Source organism: Triturus cristatus, chromosome 12, assembly GCF_964204655.1.
Source record: "Triturus cristatus chromosome 12, aTriCri1.1, whole genome shotgun sequence".
NCBI classification, from domain to species: Eukaryota; Metazoa; Chordata; class Amphibia; order Caudata; family Salamandridae; genus Triturus; species Triturus cristatus.
The window spans coordinates 575,344,947-575,360,002 of record NC_140595.1 but is presented as its reverse complement, the minus strand read 5'-3'; the positions used below and the strand labels follow the sequence as shown (position 1 = coordinate 575,360,002).

Sequence of the window (15,056 nt, the reverse complement as noted above, 5' to 3'; positions counted from 1 at the left end):
ATCGTTAGAACTGCCGAAGCGGTAGTGCTGCTCGGCCAAACAGAATACAGGACAGACAGACTGTACCCACCAACAACACATGCTCGTTCGTTGCGCAGCTGCATCATCATATCAGGCATCCCGGTACGCCTCATGATGTAGGCATCGTGTGCTGATCCTGGGAAACGAGCACAGACATGTGAAATCACCATGTTGGACAGACACACCACAAGGGCATTGATGGAGTGGTAGTGCTTCCGATTGCGGTACGCCACCTCCCGTGCGTGTGGTGGTACCAAACCTACATGTGTCCCATCTATGGACCCAATGACATGGGGCATCCCTCCCAGGGCATAGAAACCACGCTTGACCTCAGTCATCTGTTCAGGGGTTGGGAACTTGATGAAGTCATCCAGGTGAATCAACATGGCCTCTAAGAAATCATGCAGCACACCGCTGAACATGCTCTGGGACATGCCACCAACATGAGCTATGGTATATTGAAAGGTACCCGTGGCAAGGAAATGTAGGGCAGACATTACCTTCAGCTGGGGTGTCAGTGCCGTGGGATACCTGTGCAGCGGTTGCAGGTGTGGTGCCAGTCTCGCCGTCAGCTCCAGAATCAACGGTTGGGTGAAGCGGTAGAGCCGGATACTGTCATTCTCCTGCATGGTGGCCAAGTCTGGAATTCTTCGGGCAACAGGAGGCGCTCTGCAGTAATTTGGAAGTGACAAGGAAGAGTGAGTGCACTACGATAACAACTCATGTCTACTGAGCACATGTAAATCTGGCAATACACACATGCCACATAGGGAGTCAGGCATGTGCTACATGCCCAGGACACGTATGGATGCAAGGTGACACTCCTTCCAAGACCCAGCTACACACGGTGATTGGGAACCTCCCCATGCCACGCCATGGAAATAGCTGTGTCCCAGTGCAAGTGCACTGCCCGACGCAAGACAGGAGTGACATACACCCACACATCAGCAGAAGTGTGATGCCGATTGCAGAGACTGGCAGCGGAACACTTGAGCCACAGGTCACATGACATTACACTAGTCCAGCCCACACACCTTGCCATGAAGGTGCACATGTCATGACTCACCACACATTCCTTGTGAGTTTGCTGACATGGCCTTGTCACGCTACTCCGTGTCCCTTGCATACATGTGCACCTCACATCCGAGAACACATGTGGCATGGTGTTGGGAACAGTGTGCAATGACAATCTACACACAGCCACATGTTGGTTGCTGCAACGGCTGCAGCTTTTGAGGGTGCTACAACATCAACCTGATGTAAATCCCGGACACATATATGGCATAGTCACATTGTGCACTGTGGGTAGTGATAATTCATGTGTCATGACCCCTGTACCTGGCATCATGGGACACTTCCATGTGTTGGTGTCGGTGCCATGCCAGTGACGCTCACCCCAAGTGCGCAGTCCCACATGCACACATGTCAAAGGAGTCAAGGGCATGCCTGGCACACATTGCACCCTCACACAGTACACATGTACACATCTCATCATACATCTGGTGCCTTCTCCACTCAGGAGGCATGTTCCACATCACAGCCTGTGACACCTGTGCCCCACACATGTGGTAATGCACAGACGATGCCTTGATGTCCATTCCTGGACAAGTATGTCCATCCATGGACAAGTATGTCCGCCCTATTCCTACATGTGTGTCGCCTATCACCACAGTGATGTGTAAAATCCGCCGTACTGCTGCTGAGAGGGCCTGTGCATGTTCCCAAATCACTGTGGGAGTGCTGCCGTATGTGTACACATCGTGATGGCGAGCGTAGATGCGAGTGTACGGTCCGTGTCACTACGGGTACGCATACGCGTGCAGACCCATAGTGATGGAGAGCGTAAATGTGAGTGTACGGTCCGTACCACTACGGGTACGCATACGCGTGCAGACCCATAGTGATAGAGAGCGTAGATGCGAGTGTACGGCCCTATCACTATGGGTCTGCACGCGTATGCGTACCCGTAGTGGTACGGACCGTACACTCGCATCTACGCTCTCTATCACTATGGGTCTGCACGCGTATGCGTACCCGTAGTGGTACGGACCGTACACTCGCATCTACGTTCACTGTCACTACGAGTACGCATACGCGTGCAGACCCATATTGATGGAGAGCGTAGATGCGAGTGTACGGTCCGTACCACTACGGGTACGCATACGCGTGCAGACCCATAGTGATAGAGAGCGTAGATGCGAGTGTACGGTCCGTACCACTACGGGTACGCATACGCGTGCAGACCCATAGTGATAGAGAGCGTAGATGCGAGTGTACGGTCCGTACCACTACGGGTACGCATACGCGTGCAGACCCATAGTGATAGAGAGCGTAGATGCGAGTGTACGGTCCGTACCACTACGGGTACGCATACGCGTGCAGACCCATAGTGATGGAGAGGGTAGGCATGCATGTACGGGCCGTTGCCATGCATTTGGGGTGCCCTAGGGCCCCCACACGCACCGTACCTGTGTGTGATGCTCCAAATTACATAGGGGACAAGTATTAAGGCCTACATGCATGCTGGTTGTCATGGAGACCAAGTTCAAAATTCGAAATTGTTCTGGAAGGTGCACAGCAGAAGTCAGTTGGAATTTGTCTACTTTGTTGCAATGTGTTTGTGGGGCTGACATCATGCAGGAGAATGAAACCGATAGAGAACACACAGACTGCTAGGTTTGTAGGGATTGGTGGAAACATAGGATGCAAATGTGAGTGACCAATCTCTCTGTACTCCTGTGCATGAGACTGGGCAGAAGGGCACATATAAGGCAGCCTGGTCCCATGAGGGAGCACTTGCCTGCACATCTTTGCATTCGTCGACCCAGCTGCTGCTACTGATTCCCTGGAACCATGTCAAGGGCTGTGGAGAGGACACAGCCATTCACCCTGGAGGAGAACATGGCTCTGCTGGATGTGATCCTCCCACAGTACCCCATGCTGTATGGGCGACCAGGGTATCAGGTGAGTGCATAGGCCACTGCCACAGACTGTCCCTATGTTGTGACTGTGACTTCGGCCATTGCGTCCATGTGTAACACACATGCCATGTACTGTTGGGGGGGTCCCAGGGGGGGGGTGCCTGATGTCCCCCAGCAGTGCCCTGAGACAGGAGGGGTGTGTGCCTATCACTCCCAGCAGTGCCCTGAGACAGGAGGGGTGGGTACAGTGTGCTCCCAGCAGTGCCCTGAGACAGGAGGGGTGTGTGCCTATCACTCCCAGCAGTTCCCTGAGACAGGAGGGGTGTGTGCCTATCACTCCCAGCAGTGCCCTGAGACAGGAGGGGTGTGTGCCTATCACTCCCAGCAGTGCCCTGAGACAGGAGGGGTGGGTACAGTGTGCTCCCAGCAGTGCCCTGAGACAGGAGGGGTGGGTGTGATGCACAGTGTGAGCCTTGATCACTGATTGTGACATTGCCATCATTCCACCTGTGTACCCACTATGGCACGTACAGCTTTTTCCCTCACCAGGGGATGATGTCCCAATGACAAAGGTGCAATGCGTTGGCTGCATGACATGCCTTGTTGTAACCAGCTAATTTGTACCCATATGTCTCTCTGTGACATGTGGCTGGTGTATTGATGTGGTGTCACTTGTTCTACCTCACAGGTGGGCGCCACTGCCAAGGAGCAGATCTGGCTGACCGCCGTCAGTGCCGTGAGGCGTGTGGATGGTCGGAGGCGGCGCCTGGCCCAGGTGAGGAAACGCTGGCAGGATATCCGGTGCTGGACGCGGAGGATTGCACGGCTCCTGCTGGGGGACTCACCTGAGAGCCACAAGAACCGCAACCGCCGCCGTCTGAGCCACCTCCACAGGCGTGTGCTGCCGGTGGTCTTTCCAGACCTGGAGAGGCGCTTACAGGCGATGCAGCAGCCGGAAGGGGGTAGGTACATGTGTGTTTGTTGTGTGTCACCGGCATTTGTAAGGGCACAGTAGCATGAATTCACTGGCAGGGTTTGAAGGTGCTGTGCAGATCCTGTTTGCCCCAGTATAGCGCTGTGCCCCTGCCACCCTTCCCCTCCTTGCAATGTGTTCCCTGGTCTGTGTGTAGTCACTCCTCCACAGGGTAATGTAGGCTGGCGCTTTGTCCACGGGAACAATGTCTGTAGCATCATGTGTGGGGGTGGTGTGTAACAGGTTGTGGGACATTGCCTGTGCACTGTCAAGTTCACTGCATGTGGGTTCCATATCAGTTGGCACTGATGCTGACTCCAGACATGGGAGTTGGTCTCTCATGTGTCATGCCTTACAGCGCGCATGTCCCATGTAGTGGCCTGTGACATGATGTGCATGAGTGTGCGATACACATAGTGCAGGGATGGTGACGTGTGTTGCAGTCATTACCATTCAGTAGCATGTAGTTGCGTGCCCACTACTGTCCCCTGGGGCACCTTTTCCTGAGTGGTGTATGTGTCATCATACACGTGGCCACTGTCAGTGTCTACAGCGTAAGTTGTGCTCTCTGCCATTGTCCCCTGTCACCATGTATATAGACGTGCTATTTTGTACAGGTGTCCACTGTGCAGCCTGACCTGATTGTCCTTCTTCATACTCACAGTTGCCAGTGCCTGTGTGTCTTGCTATACTCATCTGAGGATGGGCACTGGTACCACATTATTTGTACAGGCGCACCTTGGCTGTTTGGCGTTCAATCTCGCTTTTTGCCTGCCCCTGTGTGTATCACCCAGACTATGAGATGTTGGTGCCACCTGTGTCTCAACAATTTGCCTCGTGTAGGGTCTTGTTGGGGCGGGCAATGCCTATGTGTAAAATCCTGATTACCACTTGCTGGGTCTGGGCAGTGTGTGATGTGTCTGGACACACACGCAATGTGCAGTGACAGAGTCATGTTGTGCATGTTTTCAGCATTACCTATGCAGCATGTGTCTCAAGTTCATGGATATGGTCCCTGGTCATCGGTATTTTCGCCAACGCTGTGTGGTGCAGATGCAGTGCTGGATTGTCCCCAGGGCCTGGGTGCTATGTCAGACTCCTTTTCCTGTGTTTAGCTATTGTCTCATGCTCTCCATGGTATTTCAGTGGCATGGTGGCTCAACCAACTGTGTGTTTCATGCCCTACATCGGTACCCTGTTCAGTAGATGTTAGGGATCTTCTTTTTCAGGCCATGCAATGTTACCTATGTGGATTGGACTCATGTGACAGATGTGTACAGATGTCTGATTATTTCTGTCTCTCCACCCTGCCCACAGCATCGTCGGGGGACACAGAGGGAGACATGGACACAGACCAGGCGGAGGGACCGAGCACCAGTGCCAGCCGTGACATCGGGTCTGGCACATCGAGTGGTACAGAGGCGGAGGAGAGTGTGGCCGAGGACCTGTCGACTGGCACATCAGACTACGAAGCTGACAGGTCCGGGGACGATGTCTCCGAGTGGGCGGAGGCTGCACCAGCAGCTGACAGCGGAACAACACCTCGCACCGCCCCCTCAGTTTCCACCAGCCGCCTCCCACTTGCTCGTGTCCCTTCCCAGCGTGCCCGGTCACAGCATGTCTCCTTCCTGCCAGGCACCGCACCCCCTGCCCCTGTCTCCACTGCTGCCGCCAATGCAGAGTCTGTGGACATCCAGCGGCAACTGCAGGTTGGTCAGGCTGCGATCCTTAATGTCCTCCATGCCCACGGCAAAACCCTCACCAACATCGAGGCTTTCTTGGAGGGCATTCATTCATCGCAGGCTGACCAACGCAACTTGCTGAGGTCCATCGACTCCACACTGACTGCAGCAGTGGGTCTCCTGCAGCGCGACCTCCCCCCACCTACCCCTGCCCCATCCACACTTCCCACTCCCATGCCTGTCACACGTACACCCAGACGTCGGCATGCACCCACATCAACAGACACGGGCACCACACCAGCAGGGAAGGTCCACCGCACTCCTCCTGACACGCACACACAGGGTGAGGTAGGCACACCCACTGGGTCGGGGGGCAAACGTGTGACACGCAGCCATAGTGGGAGTCCGCATTCCACCCAGTCCACTCCCTCCAAATCCACTCCCCTCAGCTCTCCTGGCCACATCTCCCCCAAGGACACCTTCATGGCCGCTCTGTCCCTGAGCCCCACAGTTACACCACCACGCAAGCGGTCAAGGAGGTCCCCGGTCAGGGTGGTTGAGTCTCCCCCCCTGTCTCCACCCTCCCCCGGTGGCGCTGCGACCCATCCCTCTGACCCCCCCCCTCCTTGGGGCCTGAGGTCCCTTCGGGTGCAGGGGACTCCCTGGAGGACCTTGCAAAGGTGTGTAGTGCCATCCTGGCCTCCGCCTTTGGCACTGACCCACCTCCTGTGGTGGAGTCCTCCATCCCTGCACCCACAACGCCTCCCCTTTGCCCTGATGTCCCTGCGGTGCCTGTTGCTTCCCCCCCCCCTGATGCCCTCACCAGTGTGGAAGACGATGCCATTTGACTGTGCAGGCAATGTAGGGGACACGCATCCCACTGTGTCCCCCATCCAGCTGAGAATCATTGACTGCCCTATGGGCTTTGTGTAGATTGAACTGCCTGCGATCCACGGACATTGTGCTCATGCTGAATAAAGCTTAATTTTGTTTTCATTATCACACTACTGCTATGCTGGTATTGGTGTTGGTGGGGCTGCTACATGGTTTTTGGTGGTGTGTAAGGGTTTGGGTGTGTGGGATGTGTAGTAGTGTACTGCTCATTGGTGGGACCCTGTGATCTGTGTGCCATCACAAGGTGTTGGCTAACTTTCTTTGTTCATGTAAGCAGTTACTGCATGGTGCACTTGTCCCAGGGTGTATTCCTTCCTCTGTGTACCCAGCTTTCTTCCCTGCAGGGTGTTCCCAATGTTTAGCGCAGAGCTGTGTCTACATGAGCTGTGTGTGTGACGGAGCCCTTCTACTTTGGCCATGCATGCAGGGCCATGTCTCCACCTGCGACAATCGTGGCATCCTTGGTGATCACTGTACTTGTGTGTGGAGTCTGTTGACATGAGTTCATGGGGACATGTTCCCTTGTAGCCAGTATGCATGTGGATGATTCTGGCCTCACACACATGTGTTACACCCCTCCTGTCTCAGGGCACTGCTGGGAGGACTCCACACCCACCCCTCCTGTCTCAGGGCACTGCTGGGAGGACTCTGCACCCACCCCTCCTGTCTCAGGGCACTGCTGGGAGGACTCCACACCCACCCCTCCTGTCTCTGGGCACTGCTGGGAGGACTCTGCACACACCCCTCCTGTGTCTGGACACTGCTGGGGGGACTCTGCACACACCCCTCCTGGGTCTGGACACTGCTGGGAGGACTCTGTACCCACCCCTCCTGTGTCAGGGCACTGCTGGGAGGACTCTGCACACACCCTCCTGTCTCTGGGCACTGCTGGGAGGACTCTGCACACACCCTCCTGTCTCTGGGCACTGCTGGGAGGACTCTGCACACACACCTCCAATTTCTGGATATGTACGCTTGGGACATACACGGTGTGGGTGCGCTCCATGCATTCGAGGTGAGGGTACGGGTCGTACTTACACTGTTGGGGTGGGGGGTACGCTCCATGCATACGCGGGTGAGGGTCCGAGTCGTACTTACACTGTTGGGGTGGGGGGTACGCTCCATGCATACGCGGGTGGGGGTACGGGTCGTACTTACACTGTTGGGGTGGGGGGTACGCTCCATGCATACGCGGGTGGGGGTACGGGTCGTACTTACACTGTTGGGGTGGGGGGTACGCTCCATGCATACGCGGGTGGGGGTACGGGTCGTACTTACACTGTTGGCATGGGGGTTACGCTCCATGCATACGCGGGTGGGGGTACGGGTCGTACTTACACTGGTGGGGGTGGGGGTACGGTCCGTACGTCCGCGGGTGAGGGTTCGAGTCGTACTTACACTGTTGGGGTGGGGGGTACGCTCCATGCATACGCGGGTGGGGGTACGGGTCGTACTTACACTGTTGGGGTGGGGGGGACGCTCCATGCATACGCGGGTGGGGGTACGGGTCGTACTTACACTGTTGGCATGGGGGGGACGCTCCATGCATACGCGGGTGGGGGTACGGGTCGTACTTACACTGTTGGCATGGGGGGGACGCTCCATGCATACGCGGGTGGGGGTACGGGTCGTACTTACACTGTTGGCATGGGGGGTACGCTCCATGCATACGCGGGTGGGGGTAGGGTCCGTACATATCCGTCCCCACGCTATGTGATGCTTGTGCGGGCCGTACCCAGGCCTTTGCCACGTGGGTACGATCCGTCCCGCCATTGTTGGGGTGACGTGTGTGTGGGCGTGGTACGACTCGTACCCACGCTCTTGAGGCGTGGGTACGGGACGTACCTGTCTGGTTGTGTTGCCGGTTCGCGTGGTGACGGACTTCCGTTGTGGCGGTCGCTGGCTTATCAGGACACACCCCCACCCCCTCGTGGTGACCAGGGCATGGGAGTCAGGTATGTCCAGGCCATGTGTGACTTATGTGGTTGTTTTGTGGTCTGCCCTGGTCGTGCCACCCCCACCCCACCCCACTTTCCCCCCTCCCTTAGTTATTCTGACCTTCTGCGGCGTCTGCGTCGGTGCCTGTAGAGCAGGTGGACTGCTATGAGAGCAGGGATGACTCGTAGGTTCGGGTCCATGTCTGTCCGTCGCGTACTGGTACTCCAATCGCGTCGTCCTGTCGCGTACGGGTCCTCCTTGGTGGCGTCGTCCTGTGTGTCCGTCACGTACTGGTCCTCCTTGTTCGCGTCGTCGTCTGTCCGTCACGTACTGGTGGTCCTTGTTCGCGTCGTCCTGATTTCCCGGCAGTTTTTGGCTGCCGCAAAATATTCACCGTGCGGGGTGACGTCGGTGCGAATCGTGATTCCTGGGTCGTGAATGGCTGGCTGCGAGCGTCCCGACGTCAGGTCGGCACTTTCCCGGATCGCATTGGTAGGTGTTTTTTTGTTCGGTCGGACTTTTTTACGAATCGTACGGTCATGGTGTACCCGTGCGAATCGTAATTCCTTGTTTGTAGAAATTGACGACCGGGTACGCGTCGGACGGAGAATATGCTCCGTCCGACGGTTCGTACCGGGTTTTTACCGGATCGTGATCGGCACCCTAGTGTAGACTAATCATTTTTACCATTGAAGAAATAGTTCTACGACAAATCTAATCATAGTTATTTTAATCTTGCCATCTGCCCCTTTAGTACTGTCTGAACACAACCATCTCGAGTAAAGTTTGAGAGCTTGTATGCCATTCAGTAGACCCTTCCTGTTTTCTGTCAAAATCATCTCCAGATGCCATGGCCTGAAAGTCAGTGCTGTAAACTGACTTGACAATCTACAATACCCTTCACTGTATATTTTGATGCACATGGCCACTCACTGGTATGTACAGCAAGTCTTGAGGAGCTGTGGCTTAAACATATGTTAGACTGAAGGGGAAGAGGGGGTGAAGCCCGGTGGATGCTTTTGTTAGGAATATCTCTGTGACGCAGGCCACAATTCCTTGAGCCCTCCCTGTTAGGAATCAGTTTGACGGCTGTAAAATAGATCACTGATATGGTGATCTTTGAGATGCAAAAGGAAGCCAGCTTATGCTTAAAAACAGGACTGCCTATTTCTCTACCCGTGTGTTCACCAAGTTTTCTAGCCAGGCTTCAAATAGCTTTGAGGCTAGAACAAGAATGAAAGTAGTAAAGTCTTTCGAGCCCGGTTCAGCTTCCCTGACCTCATGAAAAGGTTCCATCTGGCCAAGATTGCTTACTTAAAAAAATTGCTGCAGTTCTGTGTAATATTACGCAACACTTGTAATCTTTTAGATTTGATTGGACTTATTCTCTATGTCCCTGGTTTGATTGTGATATTCCATACTGAAAGAATATGGTTAACTGCTGTTCTTACGAGTAAGGTACCAAAATATCATGGCCTAAATATCATCTGACAAACATGTTGTGTCCTAAATATAGCTTTCAAAAATATTGCTCTATCTGATTTAATAATAAAAAAATCTAAACAGAATCAGCAATGTTTTTGCAATTTTGACATATAACCGTCTAGACCTGCCTATTAAGAGGATCATGCAAACAAGCTTCTTCTAAATGCAACAATGTCTGTGAGTATTATTTTACCAGCACTATTACTTTAAGGGAATAACTCAACACAAAAAAGGCTTACAAAATGTGTATTTTGTATTCTAGTTACAAAATAAATGTTGTTCTTTCAAATATCTCATGTAAAAATTGTGACCCATGCTTCACATGTGATTGACAAATAACAATTCTTGACATTGTGCAGACTGTGGTGCATGGTTTTTGTTGTAATGGTCAGTTTTAGGTAGCAGCCGGTAGTCCCACAAAACTTGTTCGGTTTACCATCTTGTTGAGATGTTTATATTTTACCAATACATTATTCAATTTATTTTTATCCATAGATATTGCAAAGCCCAATGAGCTTCTTCGATACTACTCCCACCGGAAGGCTGATGAACCGATTCTCCAAAGACATGGATGAGGTTGATGTGAGGCTCCCATTTCAAGCGGAAAACTTTCTGCAGCAAATGTTCCTCGTTTTGTTCACTATAGTCATCGTATCCGTTGTGTTTCCCTACCTTCTTATCGCGATAGCGATCCTCGCTGTTGTCTTTTTCTTTCTCCTAAAGTAAGTTGATAATGAGGTGGCTATATCAGGTTAAAGTGCTGGACACATGTAGTGATAATTTTGCATTATGAGAGCCTTCAAGTGTAACCTGGCTTTTTTTTTTATAGAAAATGTTCAATTCTTCTTCATAAACCAGCTCAAACACCTAAAGTGACAGTCACTGAGAGCTTTTTTTAAAACTTAACAGACTCTTGTTTAAACAGAAATGTCCAAAATTCACACCTTTGGATTTTCCTGGTCAATGTAAACTTGGGCCTGCGGTCAAATCTCTAATGCATATCCTGAAATATAACATTCCTTGATCCATTTGACCCATGGCATTGTGACAAGTTAAGGGATCTTTTGAATACAATTTAATTTATGATATGGAAAGAAAATGATTATGGCCTAATTCTGAAATCATTTGATCACATATGTGCCTGACCTACATCCCTAAGTGGCTTGATTAGCAGTTTTAGGGCACACAAAAAGTGTGTTGTGGGTGTTTCAGGTTGAAGAGTCATTTTGAAGTTTGGAAACACTCACATACTCAGCATTGTTTGGCAGTTCTCATATTTTTCCCTGACACCTTTACATCATGAAAAGTGGTAAGTGAATTACTCCTGCTAGGTGCTTTGTTTGAAACGTGAATAGAGGGAACGTTTGGTATCCAGCAGGAAGCCAAATATCTTAGCAGACTCCACAAGGGGGGGGTTTCATACCACTGATTGTGAGAACTGTCAGCTCAGATTCAGATATAGGACTGGTCTTGAATAGGTCATTCAGAAAGTAATCCATGATTGAAACATTACACTACAAGCAAGCAGACTTCAGTCACTGACTGGCGATTCCTCAGGTGATGGGCATTGTACTCAGATGACACCAGAATATATAGATATTTGACATCAGTATACTGCGAAGAGTGATTCAACAGCCACCCACTAAATATAGTGGCATACATATTGAAGAGTGTCAAAAGAAAGTAGACCCCTGGGTCACTCTGATAGAAGCAGACCTAGAGAGGATTGATAACTGAGAACAACACTTTCTTACCACAGAGGCACAGCAAGAATGTGATCACCCATCTCAAACGCTGGTCAGATGTTCAATAACACAACAAGCCGGTTATTCCATCATCTGCAGCTTGAAGATGGCATTCTTTCATTTGCACAGTGGGAGTCCGACTGCTGTGCCTAGAAAGAATATAATACCGATATGGTTGCAGAGGATTGTACTACTATATAGTAGATCGAAGCAGCTCCCCCTCAACTTAATCATACCTCTGGTTGGTTCCCCTATGTCTATTATGTGGGAGTTCTCTGTAGTTGTGTTCTCAATACTGAAATGCACATTTTAATAAATTGCTCCGAATGTTACCACATTTCCTTTGGAAAAAAAACCTCCAATAGCCATTGCGCAACAAATCTGCAACTGGATGCGGAAACGGCTTGCTGCAAGTGTACGTTCATGTTTTATATCCACAAAACATGCATTTAATTTAGTAATGTAGCTATGTAACATAATATTACATCAACATAGTGGAAAATTGTGTGTTATCTGATCTGCTCACTGGGGTGGATAGTTGGTTTTCCAGTTCATAGTGCAAATGTACAGCATGTCTGTTTACCTACGTGGAAATGATAATGCATGTGAGTGACTTACAGATCACTGACATATATTTTACCAAAATATCTCATACACAAATATCGACACATAAATATCGATGTCAAAATATCGACATCCTATCTTTATAATTTAAAGTACAAAAATATCGAAATAATAATATCGATGTACAAAATATTGATGTACAAAATGTAGTTTTTTTATATATAGAAAACTTATGTTAAATACATTAAGGGGTCGATTCCGATCCTGGTTTTTTTTTTCCCGTACGACTCGTATCCGTATTTTTTTACGTACGAATCGTACAAGTCCCGTACAAACAGCGAAGTCCGATTAGTACGTGAAAAATACATACGAATCGCCTCGGGAAATGTCTACGAGACGTCCCCGGACAGTTTTACATACAAATCATAAAACTGAAGTCCGAGCGAGCAAGTACGATCCGTACCGCCCGTCCGAAAACACAAGCGCATGGAAAAGGCTCTGTACGGAGCGAACTTTGTACGAGCCCTACCCCGAGTACACTTGTGCCCGGGGTATGAGTCGTACGGTCCCCCCCAGCCTCCCACCCCTCCCGCGTACGTCACCACTGTACCCCCCACCCCCGTATGTACAGCGCGTACCCCCCACCCCCCGTATGTACGGCACGTACCCCCCACCCGCGTATGTTCACACCGTACCCCAGGCGTACCCCAATCCTCGCGTATGTACGGACCGTACATACACGACGATTGGGGTACACCTGGGGTACGGTGCGAACATACGCGGGTGGGGGGTACGCCTGGGGTACGGTGCGAACATACGCGGGTGGGGGGTACGCCTGGGGTACGGTGCGAACATACGCAGGTGGGGGGTACGCCTGGGCTATGGTGCGAACATACGTGGGTGGGGGGTATGCGCCGTACATACGGGGGTGGGGGATACGCGCCGTACATACACGGGTGGGGGGTACGCCTGGGGTATGGTGCGAACATACGCGGGTGGGGGGTACGCGCCGTACATACGGGGGGTGGGGGGTACGCACTGTACATACGCGGGTGGGGGGTACGTGCCATACATACGTGGGTGGGGGGTGCGCGCTGTACATACGGGGGTGGGGGTACGGGCCATACATATGGGGGGTGGGGTTACGGGCCGTTCATATGCAATGTTGGGGTATGCACCGTACATGATGACACGTACGATGTGGGTGATGGCGTGCACGTTGCGTAGCGGGCCTCCTGTTCCTCGTGCATCGCAGCATACTTAGCTTTTCCGGCGCTTTTTGGCTCCCGTAAAAATATAGCCGTGCGGAGTGCTGTAGGTACGAATTGTACTTGCTGGTCCGTAAAACGCTGCCTGACTCCGTGCGGACGTCGCGTACGCGCTGTCCAGGATCGGAATTGTATGTATTTTTGGGCCGTACGGTGTTTTTTACGATTCGTACGGAAATGGTTTTCCTGTACGAATTGTACTTGCTGGTGTGTACGGTGGAATTCCCGGGTACGAGTCGTACGGAGAAAACGCTCCTTACGACCATTTGTACCCGTGTTTTACAGGATCGGAATCGGCACCTAAATAATACAATTAACTTTAAAAACATTATTTAGATGTAATGTACATTTTAACAAATATAAGAAATAAATTTCATTCAAAAAATGCAAACATACAGATATAAAATATAATATATATGTATATTTACTTTAAAACATGTATAACTATATATATATATATATACACCTATACCATAAAACCTAATAAAAAAACATTAAATTATAAATTAAAAGATTAAAATATCTAATAATTTTTAAACTTACATTTTGCAATCCATTGAGGGCAACGGTAGGGAAAGTATTGGATAGCGTAGGGGTAGAAATTACTATTCCCGCTCCAGTGAGTGCAACAGTAGGAAAAGTGTTGGATAGCGGATAGCGGTGGGGAAAACATTACTATTTCCACTCCAGTGAATGCAACAGCAGGGAAAGTGTTAGCTAGCCGAAGGGTTAAAAATACTATTCCCACTCCAATGAATGCAACAGTAGGGAAAGTGTTGAATAGCAGACGGGTAACAATTACTATTCCCACTCCAGTGAGTGCAACATTAGGGAGAGTGTTGGCTAGTGGAGGGGTAAAAATTACTTTTCCCACTGCTGTGAGGGAAACAGTAGGGAAAGTGTTGGATAGCGGAGGGGTACAAATTCCTATTCCCACTCAAGTGAGTGCAACAGTAGGAAAATGTTGGATAGTGGAGGAGTAAAAATTACTATTCCTGCTCCAGTGAGTGCAACAATAGTGAAAGTGTTGGATAGCGGACGGATAAAAATGACTATTCCCAATCCAGTGAGTGCAACAATAGGGAAAGTGTTGAATAGAAGAGGGGTAACAATTACTATTCCCACTCCAGTGAGTGCAACATTAGGGAGTGTTGGATAGCGAAGGGGTAAAAATGACTTTTCCACTGCTGTGAGGGAAATAGTAGGGAAAGTGTTGGATAGCGGAGGGGTGCAAATTCCTATTCCCACTCCAGTAAGTTAACAGTAGGGAAAATGTTGAATAGTGGAGGAGTAAAAACTACTATTCCTACTCCAGTGAGTGCAACAGTAGTGAAAGTGTTGGAACGTCGGTAGGTTAAAATTACTATTTCAACTCCAATGAGTGCAACAGTAGGGAAAGTGTTGGATAGAAGTAGGGTAAAAATTATTATTCCCACTACTGTGAATGTAACAGTAGAGAAAGTGTTGGAAAGCCGATAGGTTAAAATTACTATTCCCACTCCAATGAGTGCAACAGTAGGGAAAGTGTTGGATAGCCGAAGGGTTAAAAATACTATTCCCACTCC

The 15,056-nt window shown here is 50.6% G+C and overlaps 1 protein-coding gene across 3 annotated transcripts in view; it reads left to right on the top strand.

Moving 5' to 3' along the window:
* Positions 1 to 15,056, top strand: part of ABCC12 (ATP binding cassette subfamily C member 12) — a 907,115-nt gene that overhangs the window by 561,197 nt on the left and 330,862 nt on the right. For all 3 annotated transcript variants that reach the window (XM_085640128.1, XM_085640130.1, XM_085640129.1), the window contains one exon: positions 10,410 to 10,636. In XM_085640128.1, the coding sequence (XP_085496254.1) occupies positions 10,410 to 10,636 (227 nt within the window). The remainder of the gene's footprint in view (positions 1 to 10,409; positions 10,637 to 15,056) is intronic.